Raw genomic sequence first — 18,649 nt, forward strand, 5'->3', positions numbered from 1 at the left:
TATGTATGTGGTACCGAGGAATCGAACCCGGGTCTTCGTGCATGCTAGGCAAGCACTCTACCACTAGGCCAAACTCCCGACCCATCTTGAGGGTTTTTAAAATTTTGCTCAAGGTTAATACTCTTACCACTTGAGCCACAGCTCCACTTAGACTTTTTGGTGGTTGATTGGATATGAGTCTCTGGATGGAAAGTAGCTAGAACTATAGGCATAAACTACTGATGCCCTTCTAGGTTATAGAAATCTTATGTGGTATGCTTTCAGTTGTGATAAGACAGATACAATCTATTTTAGCCATTCTTAAGTGTGTACGTTTTGGCATTAAATATACACATTGTTGTGCAACCATCACCACTAACCATTTATAGAACATTTTTGCCAACTAAAACTGTACCATCAAACAATAACTCTCCAGTCTTTTCATCTTGGCAATCACCATGTATGAGTTTAATCGCTCTAAGCATTTCATATAAGCAGAGTCATAAAGCATTATTGACTTGGGTTAATAGACTGCCTACTTAATTCAACATGAATATAATATAATCTTCTCTCAAACAGGCAGAACAAGTATTTTTTTGTTGTTGGGATAATGTATAAAGGGGTTACAGTTACATTCAGCAGGTAGTAGGTGCATTACTTCTCACACACTAATACCCCTTCTCATGTTTTTGTCCCTGATTCCCTCCCCCCAGCCCCTTCCAATCATCTTGTTTTCTCCCTTCCCTTCCCTATTTTAAATATACAAATGTATATTTAATATGCACGGTAACAAAGTCAATACAATATGCCTGGTAACAAAATAAGATACAGTAACAACATGAGATTAACCATAAAAGCAAAAACAGAGAAGAGAAATAACAGTACCTTAAGAACAACAGTAATACAAGATAAATCTCATTTCCATATTCTAAAGTTCATTTCATTTCGTCTCATCCTGTATGACCTCATATACACAGGGTTTGAGCTATTGTAATCCTCTGATAGGAGAGTCCTAGATGTGTACTAATTATTACAAATGAGGGAAACCATTGAGCCTATGTTCTTTTGAGTTTAGCTTACTTCACTTAATATAATTTTTTCCAAGTCTTTCCATTTCTTTACAAATGGGGCAATGTCGTTCTTTCTGATGGCAGCATAGAATTCTATTGTGCATAAGTACCACATCTTCCTTGATCCATTAATCTACTGAAGGGTATCTGGGTTGGTTCCATATCTTAGCTATGGTAAATAATGCTGCAAATAACATCGTTGTGCTAGTGGCTTTAGCATGTCCTTGTTTGGGTAATTGCCAAGTAGTGGAATTGCTGGGTCATGGGGGAGCTCTATGTTTAGTCTTTTGAGGAACCACCATATTGCTTTCCATAGTGGTTGAATGAGTTTTCACTCTCACCAACAGTGTAGTAGTGATCCCTCCTGGGCCCATCCCCTCCAGCATCTGTTGTTATTAGATTTCTTGATAATGGCCATTGTAACTGGAGTAAGTTGGAATCTCAAAGTTGTCTTTATTTGCATTTCTTTTATGACTAGAGATGTGGAACATTTCTCCATGAGTCTATAGACCATTCTTATTTCCTTTTCAGAGAAGTCTCTAGCCCATTTTGTAATGTGATGGTTGTTTCTTTGAGGATTTGTGTTTGAGAGATTCAGTTGGTTTTTTTTTTAGCTGTAGGTATATTTTAGATATGAGGCCTTTGTCTGCTGTATGGCTAGTGAACATCTTCTCTCAATCTGTGGGCTTTCTATTTGATTTACTTGCTATATCCTCTGCTATACAGAAGCTCTGCAGTTTAATGCAGTCCCATTTTTCTGAACTTTCTTTAATTTGTTGTGTTTCTGGGTCTTTATTAAGAAAGTTTCAACCTGTGCCAAGTGAATCTCCTTTTCCTTCTTGTAAAGTTTTCAGTGTATCTGCTTTTACCTCAAGGTCTTTGATCCATTTGGAGTTAATCCTGGTGCACAGTGACATAGAAGGACCCAACTTTAGCTTTCTGCAGGTGCTTAACCAGCACCATTTGTTGAAGAGACTGAGAACAAGTATTTTAAGTGTATTTGTCTATGAACACATAAATTCTCACTTCAAATTACTGTTTCTCTCCCACTTTGTCCAAAGATCTACAATGGAGAACAAATTATTTGGGTTCCAAGACCTCAAAAGGGTAGATACTTCAAAAAGCAATAATTTGGTAACACAAACTTATTCCCAATAAATAGTACACTACTAAAGCAGGTAATGCTTAGGTGTTTTCAATTTGGAAATATTTTCCCATTCCCTGCCTTGGCACCCATGAAAATACAGTACTTTAGCTAGGTGTTGTGGCTCACTCGTATAATCCTAGCTACTCAGGAGGCTGCATCTGAAGATCGCAATTCAAAACCAGCTCAGGCCCTAAAGTCCTTGAGACTCATTTCCAATTAACCACTAGAAAATCAGAAGTGGTGCTGTGGCTCAAGGGGTAGGGCAGTAGCCTTGAACTGAACAGCTCAGGGACAGCACCCAGACCCAAAATTCAAGTACCACAACCGACAAAAAAGAAAAAAAAGAAATATAATACTTTAAACTCACTCCTTATATAACCCTTGTTCACATTGGTAGATTTTCTTCTAAGTTGAAAAGTGGAGCTTTGCTTCAAACAACTCCTGTGCTTAAGATGCTAACTTTATGGTTATAGCTTCTTTTCCTTTGGCTCTTTTGGAATTGTAAACCATTATGCAGAGGCCATCTTAGGATTTTAAAGTATTTCAAAAACAAATCATACTTAACTACCTTTTACTATGCCCAACTCTCTAATCAGAAAACAAAGTTAGAAACTATCTTACCCTAAGATTATAGTATCTTCTTTGGATTTCTTTTTTTTGTGATGAGTGTTTTCTTTGAGCCTTTGAATCCTGAGGTAGCAAACAGTAGGTAGGCGTTGGTTAAGGTTAAGCTTGCTGGCAACTCTTATCTGCCCCCTCTAGGCTTTGCTTTAGGCTTATGTCTATCCAGCAATTGTCTCCATTCTCCCTGATGCTTGTCTCCAGAAGTAGAAATCAAGAGGTGGCAGCTAGAAAAGCTATCAGGCCTGACATCTCAGATAAGTCCTAGTTATGCCGAGTACCTTGTTTACTGGTAGGGAAACATGGTTTCAGACCTAGAAGTTGCTAGTTGGAACTCAGCAATATGTTGTGCTTTGATGGGTTACATTTCAAGCTTATTCTATAACTTTTTGGTGATTTTGGGGAGAGGTGGGAAGTATGTATTTTGAATAGGTACACAGAAAAAGGCACACATTATCTTTGTAACTAGGAAAACATATGCTTACATTTTGCAGAATTTTAATACAAGTTACAAGATCTGCTCCTAGAATTCGTCCCTTCCCACTATTATGGGAATACTTCTTCATTCCTACTCTAGACATGTGACTCTGTTCCAACTGGTCTGCTAGGATAGGACAATTGGATGTCACATGCCTGTAATCATAGCACTCAGGAGACTGAGGCAGGATTATGATTTAGAGAGAAACCTGGTATTGTAGCAAGTTTGAGGTTAGCAGGGATTACACATAAAAGCCTTGACTCAAAACAAGAAAGAAAAGTCAGTGGGTGGCTCAGGCCTGTCATCCTAGCTACTCAGGAAGCTGAGAGATCTGAGGATCAAGGTTCAAAGCCAGCCTAGCCACAAAAGGACCTGAGACTCTTATCTCCAATCAACCCCTAGAAAACAGGAAGTGGGGCTTGGCTCAAGGATAGGATGGTAGCCTTGAGCTGAAGAGCTCAGAGACAATGTCCAGGCCCAGGGGTAGGGTGGTAGCCTTGAATTGAAGAGCTCAGGGACAGTGCTCAGGCCAAGTTCAAGCCCCTTGACCCCCCCAAAAAAACAAGAAAGAATACTAGACAGAGTAAACAGAATGGGGGAATAGTGTTCCTCTATTCTCAGTATGTACCCCACACAGTATCACCATCTAGAAAGGAGAATCCTCAGCTCCTCTTCCCCATCCCCCAACTATAGTTGACATCCCAGGGCCCAAATTGTCAACTCAGCTCTGTGTCTTCAACTTTCTATCATGACCTGAGTACTTCATCATTATGTCACTAGAGACTATCTTGATAAACTCCCAACTCCATGAGATGCTTAGGAATTTTTAATTGAACTCCTGAGTACTTCCCCAGGGAGTTTAGGGTTTAATAGCTCAGACAGTAGTTTGGGACTCTTCATGCCACACCTATGGCTGGAGATAGGAGAAATGTATTACTGCCATCCCAAGTTGAAACATAGCTATGAATACATTTTTTCCCTAGAAATATTGTTAAGGTACAAAATTATAGTGATTTTCTCTGAAACCCTTCATGCTATATTATGGATACTGTATGTTAAAATTTTCTTGGGATATCTCATGAACGTAGACATTCTTTTATAAGAAAATACTTGCTTTAAAAATTCTCCCTGTGGCTCACACCTATAATTCTAGCTACTCTGGAGGCTGAGAACTGAGGATAGCCAGTCCAAAGCCAGCCTGGCACTAAAGTTGCACAACTCTTATCTCGAAGTGCTGCTGTGGCTGAAGCATAGAACACTAGCCTTGAGCTAAAGAGCTCAGGGACAGGTGCCCGAGGCCCAGAGTTCAAGCCCCAGGACCAGCAAAAAAAAAATCAAATATCTTCACTTGCAAATGGGCCTTTGGAACACAATTCATTCACAACTTGAATTTTGCCACTGTAGTCAAACCAACCTTTCCACTTCCAGTCAGCTCTGTGGTCTCATAACATTTCAGACAATGTGATTCATGAAATGGTATGGAGAGTGGGAAAGGTATCTAGTATTTCAGCTATGGATGAAAAAATAGGTTAGTCGTTTGTTCCAAAAGAGTTTGTAATAACAAAATGGTGTGTGTGTGTGTGTGTGTGTACGTGTGTGTGTGTGTGTGTGTGTGTGTGTGTTAGCTTACTTTATGGCCACTTCTGGGGATCAAACCCAGGACCTCATGTATGCTAGGTAACCACTCAACTATTTAGCTACAGTCCAGCCCACCAGTATTTATCTTGTACAGCTTTGTGTGTCCACACATGTTTTAAAATTTGTGCACATGGGAGCCAGGAGCATGACCTAGTGGTAGAGTGCTCGCCTAGCATGCACAAAGCCCTGTGCTTGATTTCTTGGTACTACATACACAGAAAAAACCCAAAGTGGTGCTATAGCTCAAGTGGTAGAGCGCTAACCTTGAGAAAGTGCAAGGACAGTGCTCAGGCCCTGAGTTCTAGCACCAGGGTTAGCAAAACAAAAAAAATTGTGTGCATGCATTACCCCTTATGACTTCCATTGCCAATTTTTCTTGTAATGAAGTAAATTTTACTTGGAATGATCATATGGTTTTTAAACTACACATTTCCTTTTCCTTATCTATTTACATCACAGGGGAAAAATCATATTCTTTCTGCATTGTATGTATGCACAAAAGTTTCTATTAATTATGGCTAAAAAAAGTTGTACTATACATTAAAACAATTGTTCCAGAAGAGCAGCTGAAGTGATTGTCTACATGTGTGAAGCCCTGAGTTCAAATCCCAGGATTGTTCCTTCACCCTTCCCCCCAAAAAACCTCAACACTAACAATAATAACGAAAAAAAAATCAGAAAGCTACAACTTGAAATAAGGCTAAATATCTATTATCTTCCTCCAAAATTATTTAGAAACCAATAAAGCATTTCCACGCATGTCCATTTACCTCCTCGTTTTCCTTTCAACATTTCCTTCCAAGGTAATAATTTAAAGTTGTGGTCTTGGTTTTATTTTTTAATACTAAGAGTTAATAGTAGCAAACAGTATTTGCATATTTTTATCTATAGCAAAGGGTAAGTAGATTTGCTAGAGTATAGACTCAGACCATTGCTTTCCACTTTTATTGTATTATATAAGCATTGTATTAGATTTGACATGTTTTTTTCTAATATGTAATTTTGACTCATTTGTAAAATTGCTTCATGGCTTTACAGGGTTCAAAATTATGGATAATAATGGAATACCTGGGTGGAGGTTCAGCGCTGGATCTTGTGAGTATTTTTAAATAATTAACACACCTATCCCCCCAACACACAAGCCAGTTAAGTAATCACTTTAGTAAATGTACTAAAATCAAACTTTTTTCAGGACCACTACTCCTTATCATATATTGCTGACCGTCTAAGAAATGCAAAGAGATTAATGAAATGAAGTCCCTCAAATTAGGGGTGCTACAGGCCAATATCTGTCAGTTTTTAGTTTGACCTTTGTGAGTGTTGTTTGTATTAAAAATACTAATGATTAGGGCCAAAAGTGTGGCCTAGTGGTAGAGTGCTTGCCTAGCATGCACAAAGCCCTGGGTTTGTCCTCTGTACCGCATACACAGAAAAAGCCAGAAGTGGTGCTGTGGCTCAAGTGGCAGAGCACAAGCCTTGAGAAAGCTCAAGGACAGTGCCAAAGAAGGCCCTGATTTCAAGCCCCAGATCTGACAATAATTAAGTAAGTAAGTAAGTAAGTAAAACAAATGAATAAATAATTGGGGTGAGGCACTGGTGGCTCATGACTGTAATCATTGCTACTCAGGAGGCTAAGATCTGAGGATCACAGTCTGAAGCTAGCCCAGGCAGAAAGTCTATGATACTGTTGATCTCCAGCTAACTACCAAAAAACACCCCACTGGAAGTGAAGCTGTGGCTCAAGTGGTAGATCATTAGCTTGACTCAGGGACGGCGCTAAGGCCCTGAGTTTAAGCCACAACACTGGGAAAAAAAAACATAATTGGAATAACAGGACCGGGAGTTTGGCCTAGTGGTAGAGTGCTTGCCTAGCATGCACAAAGACCCGGGTTCAATTCCTCGGTACTACATACATAGAAAAAAGCCAGAAGTGGTGCTGAGGCTCAAGTGGTAGAGCTCTAGCCTTGAGAAAGCCCAAGGACAGCGCTCAGGCCCTGAGCTCAAGCCCAGGACTGGCAAAAAAAATAATTGGAATAACAGTTTAAAGATGATTATAAACTGAATATCTTCCACCCAAAATCACTGTGGAAGTTTTAATTCCTGATATGCTAGTATCGAAAGGTAAGGCCTTTGGAAAAGAATTATATCGTGCTGACAGAGCCCTCAGGAATGACACCAGCATCTTTACCAAGTGATTTAACAAGTATCTAAGGACCGTGAATTCCTGAGTTTAAACCCTAGTACTGCTAGGACTGCCAAGAAAAAAAAGTAAAAAAAAAAAAAGAGGATAAAACAAAATAAGATGAAATGACAATTGATAAAGTTGATCAAGGGGCCTGTTGGTAGAGTGGTTGCCTAGCATGCATGAAGGCCTGGCTTCGATTCGTTGGCACCACATACACAGAAAAAGGCAGAAGTGGTGCTGTGGCTTAAGTGGTAGAGCTCTAGCCTTGAGAAAGCCCAAGGACAGTGCTTAGGCCCTGAGGTCTAGCCCAGGACTGGCAAAAAAAAATAAAGTCAAGCAAATTAATTGAGCACATCAAGTATAACTAGAGCTATGACTTAATTTTACAAATAAAATTTTTATGAGAACACCACCACATCCACTGAAAAACAAAGGACAATTATATCAATTGAAAGAACGAAAACTTTTGTTGTTTTTTTTTTTCATCTCTACCAGTAGGTTGAAGGAAACATTTTAGCTACAGGTTTGAGGCAATTTTCTGTGTGATACAGAATCAGAAAACCTTACGGTACCAATTTACTTGTCACATAGTCTTCCCTCCCTTCGTCTTTCAGCCCTTACGGGAAATTTTATTTGAATTTTTAAAATATAGCATACTCAAGAATCTTTAGGGTCTTTGTGTGTGTGTGTGTGTGTGTGTGTGTGTGTGTGTGTGTGTGTGTGTGTGTGTATGCTCTGGGCACTTTGAGCTTTTGTGCTAGGCTTATGGGCATGAGCCACCCATGCCTGGCCCTTTTTGTTTGTTTTAACTTAAATATTTTAACATTTCTATATTGGGTAATATGTACACTGACTTCTCTAGGCCACAATTACAAACATTTGAGAACAGAAGCTCCTTATGAAGATCTTGTCAATTTTTTTTAAGTAGCCAAGGATATACCTCCTTGATCCCTGCGAACATTTAATCATCAAGTGATACCAAGGCCTAGTATTAAATAATACTATGTTTGTGCATCAGTTATTTGGTACTTCTTCTGGATTTCATTACCAACTACCATTAATGTGTCTCATTTCCACCTTTGAATGATTTCTAATCTCTACTGTTTAAATAGAAACTTTCAGAGTGAAAGTTGATAGATCTGCAAGTAAATAGATAACATTACCTAGGAAAGGGATGATTGAATTACAGCTATCCCTGGAGTATACTGTATACCCAGACCACAGTTAATATGAAATGGTGAGACTAAAATATAGGTTCTATTTTAAGCTGTTCAATTTCAACATGAAAGTGCCCTTTATTCAGTATAAATATGGCATTCATGAAAGATGAAATCCACAAGGTGCCAAAGAGCGGCGAATCCCTCCCAGTGAGAGGCAGAGTGGACAGTGTTTGATTTTCAGCACCTCGTCCCTCCTTCCAGCAAACAGAACTCTACCTCTGACTTTCCCTTCCCACCCTTTCCTGTAATAATATTGTACAGTCCACTGTGTATGCTTTATGAGGTACCAGAATTTGAAAATAACCATTTATTTTAAAGAGAGATTTTCAGATATTCCATTACAAGTTCTTCTGAAACCTAATCATTGCTTTCCTTGTTTTCCACTTGGAAGTGTTCGCTTTGGTTCAGGCAGGGTTAGGGTAGGGAAGGGAAATGTGTTACATTTATTTGAAAAATAATCATTCCTCCATGATTTGAATTTTTTACAATAAAAGTATGAATCATTTAATTATTGCATTCCTGCCTAATTTAAAATGTATTTCCTAAAAAAGGCTCTATTCCTTACAATATTATTAATAGCAAGAACTGTGTTTAGTTGACCTGCATGATCTAATAGATCCTGATCTAAAAATCAAGTCAGGGCCAGTAGCTAATATTGGGAATTGAACTCTGGGCCTGAATGCTATTTGTTGTTTACTCAAGGCTAGTGTTCTACAACTGAGCCACAACTCCACTTCTGGCTTTTTGGGGGTAAATTGAAGATAGGAGTCTCATGGAATTTTTTGGCTGAGCTGTCTTTAAACCATGATTCTCAGATCTCAGCTTTCTGAGTAACTAGGGTTAGAGGTATAAGCCTCTAGCACCAGACTAATAATACCTAATGACTCTTTTGTTGGTGGTGGTGGTGGTTGTGGGGCTTGAACTTTGGACCTGGGCGCTGTTCCTGAGCTCTTCAGCTCAAGGCTAGTGCTTTACCACTTTGAGCTGCAGCACCACTTCCGGTTTTCTGGAGGTTAATTGGTGTCTCACAGACTTTCTTGCCCAGGCTGGCTTTGGACCATGATCCTCATATCTCAGCTTCCTGAGTAGCTAGGATTATAGGCGTGAGTCACCGGCCCCTGGTTCTTAACTAGTGACTTTTAATAGCAAATGCCAGAATTTAAATCGCTATTTTATTATTTTTCATCTTAAAAAAAGATATGCCTATCAGTCATGATTTACACAGATTTCTTCAATCTTTGGTGAAAATTAAAAGAACCTCAGAATTTGAAGCTAGTATCTATATGAAAACATTTGTATGATCTTTGAAGATTAACTTTTTCTTTTTTGTGTGTGCCAGTCCTGGGCTTGAGCTGAGAGCCTGAGCCCTGCCTTTGGACTTTCTCAAGGCTAGAGCTCTACCACTTGAGCCTAGCACCACTTATGGCTTTTTTCTATGTATATGGTAGTGAGGAATCAAACCCAGTTCTTCGTGTATGCTAGGCAAGCACTCTACCACGAGGACAAACTCCCAGCCCTGAACATTAACTTTTAAGTTTAATCCCCAAGACCCTCATTAGTCGGTTGATATAACTGTTTTCCTCATTTGTTTCAAATGTTAGTTTCATAAACACCAGTGTTATTTATCTAAGCGATGCCCTCATTTTAAAGCTATCAGTTTCCAATTTTATTTCTGCAAGGTTTGCAATGTATCTGAATATAAGTGTGTTTTTCTCTTTAAGCTGCGAGCTGGTCCATTTGATGAATTTCAGATTGCTACTATGCTCAAAGAGATATTGAAGGGTCTGGATTATCTACATTCTGAAAAGAAAATTCACCGAGACATAAAAGGTACACAGCAGTCGAATACAAGTGTGACAAAAATGATTGTACTCTGAGGAAACTGAGGGCTCTTCTTTTTGCTTTGCTTTCCAGCTGCCAATGTCTTGCTCTCAGAACAAGGAGATGTTAAACTTGCTGATTTTGGAGTTGCTGGCCAGCTGACTGATACACAAATTAAAAGAAACACCTTTGTGGGAACTCCATTTTGGATGGCTCCTGAAGTTATTCAACAGTCAGCTTATGACTCAAAAGTAAAGTATCACTTGAAAAATGGTTTTATTTTTATTAGTCCATTTTATAAGATGTGCTATCCGAATTAATAAGTGGCTCTAGTTTTCCTTGCTTTTTGAGTGTGTCTTTAAGGCAGAATTATGGCATATTTTGCTGATTCATCATAAATCTCTTTCATGCTGGTAAAATTGGAACCAGTTCATTCCAGTGGCTTTCTATGCCACTTGGATAATATTCAAGGTCCTTCTTGGCATGTACAGAGATCTACGTGATGTGACCATGGTCTCCTCTCCAACCTTACCTTTTAGCAATCTCTTCCATACTTTTCTATTTCAGCAATGATGACCTTGTTGTTCCCCAAACGAAGCATTACACCCTGGCTTCAGTACCTTTGTTCTTGTCTTACTTTGTCTGAAATAACCTCCCAGCCAATTATGTCTTCTTGTACATTGTCTACACAGAGATATCTTTTCCAGCCATCCTATGTAAATGTATATAGCTCTCTTAATCCTATCCTTCATTCTTCCCTTGCTGTATTTTGTTTCCTTCATAGAACTTGTTACCATTGGACATTCTAATCTTTATTAACCCGTTTGCCTTACGTACTATTTGAATCTTCCATGCCTAGAATGGTACCTGGTATAAAGTATGGGAAGACAATCTTTTGGGGGTACCTATCTTGAGGCTCAAACTTTAGGGCCTTATACTCTTCCTTGACTTTTTTCTGGTCCTTAGAGATAAAGAGTATTTTAGAGTTTTCTGCCCAGACTAGCTGTGAACCACAATCCTCTGATATTAGTGTCCTATCATTATAGGTGCAAGGCACCAACACATGGCTTAACAATTTTTAAGAAGTAAATTGTGTTAAATTTATCAGTGCCACATTTTTACAGACTTTATTTTGTCAATCTGCTGGAATAGTTTTTCAAAGTAACATACTTTTTTTTCTTTTAATTTAGGCTGACATTTGGTCATTGGGAATTACTGCCATTGAGCTAGCCAAAGGAGAGCCGCCCAATTCTGATATGCATCCAATGAGAGTTCTGTTTCTTATTCCCAAAAACAATCCTCCAACCCTTATTGGAGACTTTAGTAAGTCCTTTAAGGAGTTCATTGATGCTTGCCTGAATAAAGATCCATCATTTGTGAGTATATATTGCTATTACTATTTCTTTGCTATTATTAGATCTGCTTATAACAAAGGTGGCTTTTCTTACAATAGAGAATACAGAGCATGTGAAAGTCAGGCAAGATCCATCCATAAACCTGTTCTTTCCTTCTGTATTCCTATTGACTTCTTAACCAAATCCTTGCTTTTCTCCTTGCTCTCAGGAGAAAGTTGTTTTAAGTCTTTTTCTTGAACCCTACCTTCCTATTTGTCCTATTAATAATTTCTTTTTTCTTTTAGAGAAAAGTTTGAGACCATTATATATATATATGTGTGTGTGTGTGTGTGTGTGTATTAGATCTATATCTACTAGATAGATATAGATATAGATATAGATTTGCCAGTCATAGGGCTTGACTCAGCCTGAGCACTGTCCATGAGCTTTTCAGCTAGTCTAGTACTCTACCACTTGATCCACAGTGCCACTTCCAGTTTTTTGTTGTTGGTCATGGGGCTTGAACTCTGGGTCTGGGCACTGTCCCTGAGCAATTCAGCTCAAGGCTACCGCCCTACCCCTTGAACCACAGCACCACTTCCCATTTTTCTAGTGATTAATTAGAGATAAGAGCCTCAATTTCTTTAGTACCCTAGTTGGCTTTGAACCATGATCCTCAGATCTCTGCCTCCGAGTAGCTAGGATTGTGTGTGCCACTGTGCCTAGCCACTTCAAGTTTTTTTGGTTGTTAACTTGGAGATAGGACTCTCATGGACTTTCATGTCCAGGCTAGCTTTGAACCATGATTCTCAGATCTCAGGCTCCTGAGTAGCAAGGATTATAGGCAGGAAACACCAGTTCCCGGCTACATTTATTTTGTACTATTAAATTCAAGTAACTGTATAAATGTTCACAATGATTTTTTTCAATCTCTTTTCATTTTTCATTCTATGTTTACATTTGACTATTTTATCTTATGTTTAGAAACTCCAACATGAAGTTTTATATCTTGGGTAGTTTACTAAGCTTCTCTTTTTACTTGCAATTTTTATCCTTATTCTACTGAAATGGCAATGCATTATGATTTCTAGAGACTACAAATATTTGTGAATTGTTTAAGCTTAATCTGAGTATGTTTTGCCATTCCTGGGGCTTGAACTCAGTGCCTGAGCACTGTCCTTGGGCTTTCTCAAGGCTAAAGCTCTACCACTTTAGCCACAGCACCATTTTCTGCTTTTTGTATGTATGTGGTGCTAAGGAGTCGAAGCCAGGTCTTTATGCATGCTAGGCAAGGACTACTACTAGGCCAAACTCCAGCCCTAGTCTAAGTATCTTTATGTGAAAATAAACACTCTGATAATAAACAGTGGAGGAAATGGCATCACCTCACAACGTCTACCGTTTATACTTAAATGCTTGATAGAGTAGGGCCTGTAAGATATAGGAAAGGGCCACACATACATAGAAAAAAGCCGGAAGTAGTGCTGAGACTTAAGTGGTAGAGCTCACGCCTTGAAAAAGCGCAAGGACAGTGCTCAGGCCTGAGTTCAAGCCCGGGACTGTCAAAAAAAAAAGAAAAGGTATAGGAAAATAATAATAAAAGCAAGGAATCAAAAACTGGTGCAGTTAATAACAAACTACAGTCTTACTAGTTTTTGTGAATTTTTTAATGTATATGAAATCCACTAAAAGTTTTAAGGCTTTATTTTGAGATATTTTAAATGTTCATTCTTATGGAGTATTGCTCTGCTTTTGAGAAAGCTTGGTTGCGTGGTTTGCTGGCAGGTGGTCTATCTTCTTTCTGCCCATTGCACTTAAACAAGTTGGGGTACCAAAGCAGTTAGTTTAAATGTGATTGCCTTGAGATACTTTGAAAACAGAAGTAGCTATTTGCATGTAGTATTTTAATTATTTTCATACTTATAGGTATAGTTTTATATATTGCAGCTTAATAATTCAAATGCCTTTTTAAGCCATCCTTTGCAATCATAAAAAGGCTCAAAATAGTCATATAACCTTCATTTTTTTGCCTTAGCGTCCTACAGCTAAAGAACTTTTGAAACACAAATTCATTGTAAAAAATTCCAAGAAGACTTCTTATCTGACTGAACTGATAGATCGATTTAAGAGATGGAAGGCAGAAGGACACAGTGATGATGAATCTGATTCTGAGGGCTCTGATTCGTATGTATACATTACTTTTTGAAAACATAGGTATCCCATTTCAATGCGCTACATTTTAAACACTGATCTAGCATAAAACGCAAAGCACATGCTTTTAGAATCTTTAAAAGTCCTTTTCAGTCACTGTTTGTGGAATACAATGAATTTGAAAACAGAGTAGATCCAGTTTTAAATGGTCTTGGTCTAACCCCTAGTGGATACTTGAGTATATTACAAAATTTCAGAATAAGATTTGATTAAAGGTGTTGTATTGGTTTGCAATGAGCAGCAAGGAGTTATTCTGCATAATTTCTCTGGAGAGCAAACGTACAGGCTCTTCCTAACTCTTGGCTGTGTATCAAGCTGTGAATAGACTGGTACACTAAAAATATTCACTTCTATGTATTTAGTGATATTTTAATGACAGCATTTATAGTCATAATTCAAGCCCTCACTTCCTATCCTAATTTGGACCAGAAGAGTTTGTAGACTATGCCAGAATTTAATCATCTAGGAAATGAATTTGAACAGTGATAATAAATAACAAATTTGTTTAGCTAATACTCTCAGATTCCTGCATCTATTAAAAATTGTCCGATATTTCTCTGGATAAAATATATTAGGTTTGTTTATACATGTTCTGCTCATCATTAGCTATGGCTGCCCATGAGAATCATCCAATAAGCCTGATTCAGCCTGGGAATTGGTAGGGGTCAGGCATTCTTATATATAGGGGTCTCCATATGGGATAAGAATTGAGCAATATAGCTGCTCTTCAGAAAAATGTAGTTTCCCTCTGAATGTGAGATTCAAATGCTTTTTAAAATTAGACTTCAGATATTGCCTGCATCGATTTGGTGTTGTTAGTTTTCTGAATTATTTAAGTATCCATAAAAAATACCGTTGGCAATCTCTTTAGGGAATCCACCAGCAAGGACAGTAATGTTCATCCTGAATGGAGTTTCACAACTGTGCGAAAGAAGCCTGATCCAAAGAAACTGCAGAACGGAGCGGTATGATCATGGCCCCTTCCTCTTGATAGACTCTTGCAAAGTATATAGTGGGATTACCTGCTGCTGCTGCTGCTGCTGGTAGTGGTGGTGGTGGTGGTGGTGGAGGTGGTGGTGATTGTTTTGTTTCAGTACTAGAGCTTGAACTCAGGGTCTTACTATTGCTTAGCTTTTTTGTTCAAATCTGATGCTCTACCACTTGAGCCACACCTCCAGTTTCTGCTTTTTTCTGGTTCATTGGAGATCAGATTCTCTTGGAGACGGGTGTTGGTGGCTCACACCTGTAACACCTAGCAACTCGGGAGTCTGAGATCTGAGGATTGTGGTTTAAATCCAGCCTGGGCATGAAAAACCTGTGAGGCTTTTGTTTCCAGTTTACCACCAGAAAACTAAGTGGTGCTGTGGCTCAAAGTGCTAGAGTGCTAGCCTTGAGCTGAAGAACTCAGGGACAGTGTCAAGGCTCAGAGTTCAAGCCCCATGATCAACCAAAAAAAAGATTCTCTTGGATTTGTCTGCTCAATCTGCCTTCAAACTGGGATGCTCAGATCTCAGCCTCACAAGTAGCTAGAAAATACGTGTGCTGCCCAAATGTAGTGAGATTGTGATACGTGAAATTGTTGATATTTAATACCCCACCTGCCTGTCTTATATAGTATGTCGATAGCATGTTTCATTTATCATTAGTTTGGACTTAATTAAGAAAAGATAATAGAAGTCATTTGAATGGCCATTGATATTGTCAAAGTATATTTTGTACAGAGATAAATAAACCCAAGTAATCACAGATAATCTATTCATAATGTTAGAGGCCTTGCTGTTTGATGGATGGGAGTTAGTAACAGGAAGAAAGAATGGGGACTTCCCTAATCTTGGGCGTTTGGAGAGAGAAATTCAAATTAGTTCACATTTGTTACAGAATATCTAAGAAAAAACATGAATGATTATTTTAATTTCATGGGTGTAATCTGTATTATTTATTTAAAGGAGCAAGATTTTGTGCAAACTCTGAGCTGTTTGTCCATGATAATCACACCTGCGTTTGCTGAAGTAAGTACAGGTTCTTTAACATGGGCTATCAATTTTAAGTCGTATAATGTATTAAATGTTATGCAATCAATCTTTCTTAGCTTAAACAGCAGGATGAGAACAATGCAAGCAGAAATCAGGCAATTGAAGAACTTGAGAAAAGTATTGCTGTGGCTGAAGCCACCTGTCCTGGCATCACAGATAAAATGGTGAAGAAATTAATGGAAAAATTTCAAAAGTAAGTTGGAAGTCTCATTTTTTAAAGAAAAAATATACTGATATTCTGTCATCTGCAGACTGATAGAAATTTGTAATTTATTGCAATCATTTCTGTTACTTATACAAACTCACTTTCTAAGAGTTATTTATATGCTTCATAATGGCTTTATGTCCACCTTTGTCATTAGTTTTGGGAATCTGATGTTTCTACAGGTTTGCATTAACTGGAATGGCTTGGCTTTTCTCTTTCTCTGACAGTACGGGTGTACACTAATGGTCCTTACTTACAGGCACTTGTACATTTGATTTAGGAATATTTACATTTCTTGCTAGTATCTTCACAGGTCTACAATGTCACTATTTGTATAGCTTAAGTACCAAATTTCCTAAGTTTGAACGTATATAAAATGTTAAGAACCAGACATGCTGGTACATGCTTATAATCCTAACACTTGGAGGTGGAGGAAGAAAGATCTCAAGTTCTAGGCTAGCCGAGGCTACGTAACTGATAATACCTCAATTGTCTGTGGGTAAAAAGGCCCAAGGAATAGATTTTAGGTCAAGGATCCCAATCCAGACAATAATTGGTCCTTATACATAACTTCATTTGCTAAGCAGTCTCTTGAAGTATTTCATTTGGTTTTTTTTTAAAAAGTACTTACATTTGCCGGGCAGTGGTGGCTCATGCCTATAATTCTAGTCACTCAGGAGACTGAGTGCAGTTTGAAGCCATCCTGGACAGGAAAGTCCATGAGATATTTACCTGCAATTAACCAACAAAACCCCAGAACTGGAATTCTGGCTCAAGTGGTACAGCACCCGCCTTCAGAAAAAAAAAGCGCTAAGTGAGACTATAGTTAAAGTCCCAGTATTGGCATCAAAAAGAAAAAAAAAACATTTTTAAAATTATCTTCCTAAACATGATTTCTGTTTAAATACACATATTCAATCTTTACCTTAATAGTTATGAAATGATCACTGTCGTGCTCCTTTAGATTTCATTGTAGTCATGATGTCAATGGGATCAAGATGAACAAACTATATGGCATGTAAAATCAAACACTAAAAAAGGCAAAACTTTCCATCTGATAAAGCCCACTTGCAAGCTAAAGCCCCCTGAAAATCCCACTGTTTGAATTTGAAATTACCATCTGTTCTTTAATTTGCAAACTAATCAATTGGAAGATGTGAAATGAGACACTGAAGGGAGTTCAATGACTTTGGGACTTAGGGACTTGACTGAGTCTGTTCCTTCATTGCCGCATTCTTTTAAGTGATGAATATGAATGTACATAATCAATTGAGGTATATAATTTCATAGGTGTTCTGCAGAAGAGTCCTCCTAAGAAACTTCTTGTTGCTGGCTTCTGTTCCGCATGAAATCGGAGAATCCCACCAAAGTTACTTCAAGCTTAACAATGCTTAACTCATGAGTTCCATGTGCCTTTTGGATCTTTGCAACATTCAAGATTTAGAAGAAGTTATTCAACTATTTTGTGATGGTGTTTATCATTTTATATTTTAAAGAGATTATTTTGTAAGGAATAACTTTTAATACTATAGTTTCACCGGTATTGTAGTAAATTTTGAGGTACAGTTTGGCTTTTAGGTATTATTTCTTCAGTTACTAGGATAAATACCTTTTGTGCTTGAAACTTCAGTTAACTGTACACTCATAACACATACAGGTCTTTCCAAGTCATCATTAATGTTCACCTTTTATAAATCATAAAACATCAAACAGCATTTTGTACACAAGCATGTTCTTCAAGTGACTATATGTAAGGAGGTAGAAATAAGTCATACCTTCTAAAAAACAGAAGCTTTTACTAAACTCTTAGAAATGAAATCTAGGAAAGTGTTGGCTTCTACCAAGTTGTTTTGAATTCCAGGCAGCTCACCTTCGTGAGTATCACATCAAAAGAAGTACCTCTTTGTGCACAGTATTTATCTCCACTTTTAGATGGAAGAAGCAACTATTATTTAATATGTTATGAGACACTTAAAGCAATGTCATTTAGCCAAGGATGGGATTTTTGGTTATGCTAGAGGAGATAATCCAGCTTCATTCTTTAAATCTTTGACTCAACAGATTGGAGCCCCATAGCTCTTAGAAGAAACCATGGCATTTATTATATGTTGGAACTCTCAGAGCGTTATATTATAATGTAATTAGATATCTGGTCAACAAGTATGAATATAATTTCAACACCAGCATCTTTTTAAATTTTTTTGCCAGTCCCGGGGCTTGAACTCAGGGCCTGGATGCTGTTCCTGAACTTCTGTTGAAGGCTAGTGCTCTACCACTTGAGCCACAGTGCCACTTCCAGCATTTTCTGAAAAGTTCGCTGGAGATTCTCACAGACTTTCCTGCCTAGGTTGGCTTCAAACCATGATCCTCAGATCCCAGCCTCCTGAGTAGCTAGGATTACAGGAGTGAGCCACCAGTGCCTGGCTCATGTGCATCTTTTTGACATGGCAGTTAATTGTCTGATGAGCTATTTATACTTTTTTCTTCTCCATAATTATCAGCACATAAGCATTGTTTTTAACCTTTGAGAGGGTATTTAAATGAACATTGTTCAGTACATGTGAGAATAACCATAGTACAGGAGGATTTCTGTTCACACAAAGGTAAGTTAGACTGTACAGTTAATTTTCAGTTATATTTATGGTACTGTTAAGTGGGTAATACCATTTTCTTTAAGCGCAATATATATATATATATATATTATGCC

General features: G+C 38.1%; 1 protein-coding gene across 1 annotated transcript in view; it reads left to right on the top strand.

Annotated features, from left to right (window-relative positions):
- Window positions 1-17,507, top strand: part of Stk26 (serine/threonine kinase 26) — a 51,287-nt gene extending 33,780 nt beyond the window's left edge. Inside the window, exons 3-10 of the mRNA XM_090325595.1 lie at window positions 5,972-6,028; window positions 10,060-10,168; window positions 10,253-10,410; window positions 11,350-11,535; window positions 13,529-13,677; window positions 14,576-14,669; window positions 15,651-15,930; window positions 17,233-17,507. Coding sequence (XP_090181721.1) covers window positions 5,972-6,028; window positions 10,060-10,168; window positions 10,253-10,410; window positions 11,350-11,535; window positions 13,529-13,677; window positions 14,576-14,669; window positions 15,651-15,905 — 1,008 coding nt within the window. The 3' untranslated portion in view covers window positions 15,906-15,930; window positions 17,233-17,507. The remainder of the gene's footprint in view (window positions 1-5,971; window positions 6,029-10,059; window positions 10,169-10,252; window positions 10,411-11,349; window positions 11,536-13,528; window positions 13,678-14,575; window positions 14,670-15,650; window positions 15,931-17,232) is intronic.
- The last annotated feature ends 1,142 nt before the right edge of the window (window positions 17,508-18,649 follow it).

Source organism: Megascapheus bottae, chromosome X, assembly GCF_031878675.1.
Source record: "Megascapheus bottae isolate mThoBot1 chromosome X, mThoBot2.hap1, whole genome shotgun sequence".
Lineage (NCBI taxonomy): Eukaryota > Metazoa > Chordata > Mammalia > Rodentia > Geomyidae > Megascapheus > Megascapheus bottae.